This window comes from Psammomys obesus, unplaced genomic scaffold (assembly GCF_907164565.1).
Source record: "Psammomys obesus unplaced genomic scaffold, mPsaObe1.curated_primary_1811, whole genome shotgun sequence".
Lineage (NCBI taxonomy): Eukaryota > Metazoa > Chordata > Mammalia > Rodentia > Muridae > Psammomys > Psammomys obesus.
In genome coordinates, this window is record NW_026587382.1 from 3,235,047 (window position 1) to 3,238,123 (window position 3,077).

Here is a 3,077-nt window from a genome sequence, read left to right on the forward strand (position 1 = left end):
GATGTAGCCCATGGTGGTTCAGTATCCAAGTGGGCTCCATTGTAATAGGAACAGGGACTGTCTCTGACATGAACTGATTGGCCTGCTCTTTAATTACCTCCCCCTGATGGGGGGGGGGAGCAGCATTACCAGGCCACAGAAGAAGACAATGCAGCCACTCCTGATGAGACCTACTTGACTAGGATCAGAAGGAAGGAAAAGAAGACCTCCCCTTTCAGCGGACTTGGGGAGGGGTATGCATGCAGAGGGTGGAGGAAGAGAGGGATTGGGACGGGGAGGACGGAGGGAACCACAGGGGGAATACAAAGTGAATAAAGTATAATTAAAAAGAAAAAAAAGAGTGGCTGGCGGAAAAGATAGCTGCTGGCTCTGCATGGGGATACTGATGTCTTGGCTTATCATCATCTGGCAAAGTACTTGGCATTTGGAAAATTACCTGGTACTGCTAATGAGGATGATAGATCACTGAAAGGTAGTGTCCAAAAATCTCCCTTGAGTGTCACATGCACTTTTCTTAGGGCAAGAAGGGCTGTGTTCAGGATCATTCTGAATTACAGGGCTCCATACTAGGTCAAACATGCTCCTTCACAGAGGACAGCTGATCTTCCTTAAGCTGTTGTGAGGATCTTGTTGAGAATGCACACAAAGCTCAGGACTTGGCTGAAGCCAAACACATATAAAAACATTGCCTCATTGAAACTTCTCCTTAAATTCTGGCATATTTTTGTCTTATCTTAGAAAATCTCTTAAGTCTGAGAGACTGGTAAGATCCATGTACCAGGAGGTCCACAGTTGAGTTAAACAAGTACTTAAACTCCACATAGTCTTCCATCTCCTTCTCTCGAGACTGAGCAGGGAGGAGGTGGGGGATGGGTAAGGAGCTCGTGTTCTGCTCTGATTACAAGCCTTGACATGTCTTCCCCACAGCCAGGTCAGGGCACTCACGAAGAAACAGCCTTTGGCTCCTGTATGATAGCCCACCACTTCGTTGGCCATTGTACAAAGGTTCACAACTGGGTTTTGTCCTTAGTGGGGAACACCAGAACACAACCAGGCCACCTAGGTTAGCTTTACTGAAATCTGGCCATGTGGCAGGACAGACAGTTTTCATTTTCAAGTTCGTATTCATCTCAGAGGCACCTTTATTTCTTTCTGATATTTGTAACTGTCTGTGGTTTATTTGGGGTACCTCTTCCACACAATTTTACCACTTCCATTTTAGATCTTTCCTCTGGAAACAAGGCCAAAATGCAAATAGACTATTGTGGGAAGAACCTAGGCCTGAGGTTTTCAGCATGGGAAGGTTTCAGTTTTAAGTTGGTTATCTAATATGTGATGTGTGTACAGATGAGCCTGGAGTGGCTGTGAGTGGCTGCATGATCCAAAGGAGCTCTCTCTGCAGTTGTTTTATACATCTGTGAGCTGTGTCTTCATTATTTCCCCAGACTCCCTTCCAAAAGGAGAATATAATTTCCACAGAGACAGCAGAGGTGAGGAAAAGACACATCACTTCAGAAAACATCCTTAGGAACAGCTTTATTATATAATTTATTTCCAAGGACAAAAAGGCAAGCAAAAGTTGCAGACAAGCAGCTCCTATCACATAAACATAAGCTAAAGACCACATGTGGTGTCCAAAGCGCTCTCAAACCAAATGGTCCAAAGCAGACCATCTACAAAGCACAAAGATTGACAAAGATCCAAAGATCCTAACTTGTGTTTCCTTATTGGCTGTTTGAATTTAGTCTTTTCAAATGTTTTGTTTCAATTTTACAAATCACAGACCCCATTGCAATGTTGACTGATTTTTTTTGTTGGGATGGAGAAACAAAATTACAGCATTTTTGATTCTGTAGCATCACCATCCTCTTAACACCCATTGTATTGGTGATGCTCAGCACAGCGCCATTAAATTCAGACAGTTTTGAGGCTGAAAGAGAGCCTTGCGTTCTGAAAGATGAATGAGGGCATCTGTCATGGTTACATACCAAGGACTAGGTGACTTTTCTCTCCAGGATTGCTGTGTTAGGCTTTGGTGGTCTGCCTTGATAGCACACCACTCCTATAGTAGAAACAGTCTACCAGCTGCCAAGAAGAACACTTATTCACAGAGGTTTTAAAATACAGAGAACTATTTTCAGAGGCAGACCAAGTCCTGAAATACTAAGGAAGTCAGGAGACAAGAAGGTATATTATACAGAGATCCCCACAGGAGAAATCGCCAGAGTAGGGACTCGGCTTGGATTTTCTTCTAATGGCCATCTTTTTGACTCCAGATGGCATTTGAGCAGCTACTTTGCTTTGCCCTGGGACGGACACTTCTCTTGGATCTTCTGTGGGAACTCTTCCACACATTTTGTTTGGGCCAAATCCTGGCATGGCTCCACAAGCTGAGGCAGGCACTGGTCTTGGCTTGGAGGTAGGCATGGCTCTCGGCCTTGTTGTGGGCAGTTTCCTGAGCTTAACTCCTGGCACTGAGGAACAAATACCTCTTGAGCTTGCTGTGGACATTTATCTTGGCAGGGGTCCTGACATGAGGGGACACATACATCCTCAGCTTGTGCCTGGCACTTTTCTTGGCTCTTTTGAAGACATGGAGGTGGCACGCATGGTTGCTTACACTGTTGATCGCTGAAAGACATCTTGGATGATTTGAAGAGCCTGAGGACAAACAAAAGATTTGAGATGTTTCACACTCAAAGCACCAGGCTGGGAACCAGAAAGGTGTGGGCAAGGTGAAGGACTGAGAGAGGGATACAGGAAGAAGATAATTAGCTCTAAGACTGATTTTTATTCTTTTCTTTTATATCCTTATATCACCTCGTCTGACATTTGCTTCCAAGATGAAAGTATTCACCCGGGCTTTTATCTAGTCACAAGCTGAAAGCCCCAGTCCTACTACAGAATTTAACTAATATTTTTTATAAATCAGGCACAACACACTAAACAGAATACACGAGAATTAAAGTGTTTCAAGAAATGGCAAGCTGTCTAGGGTAGAAACAGAAGAGCGGTGGCCTCACAGAGATGGAGAGAGAGAGAGAGAGAGAGAGAGAGAGAGAGAGAGAGAGAGAGAG

At 44.3% G+C, this 3,077-nt stretch overlaps 1 protein-coding gene across 1 annotated transcript; it reads right to left on the minus strand.

The window, feature by feature from the left end:
• Positions 1-2,291: 2,291 nt before the first annotated feature.
• On the minus strand, positions 2,292-2,642 carry Prr9 (proline rich 9). The gene has a single exon (XM_055603684.1). It carries the CDS (start codon positions 2,640-2,642, stop codon positions 2,292-2,294), a length of 351 nt encoding a protein of 116 aa, XP_055459659.1.
• Positions 2,643-3,077: the final 435 nt, after the last annotated feature.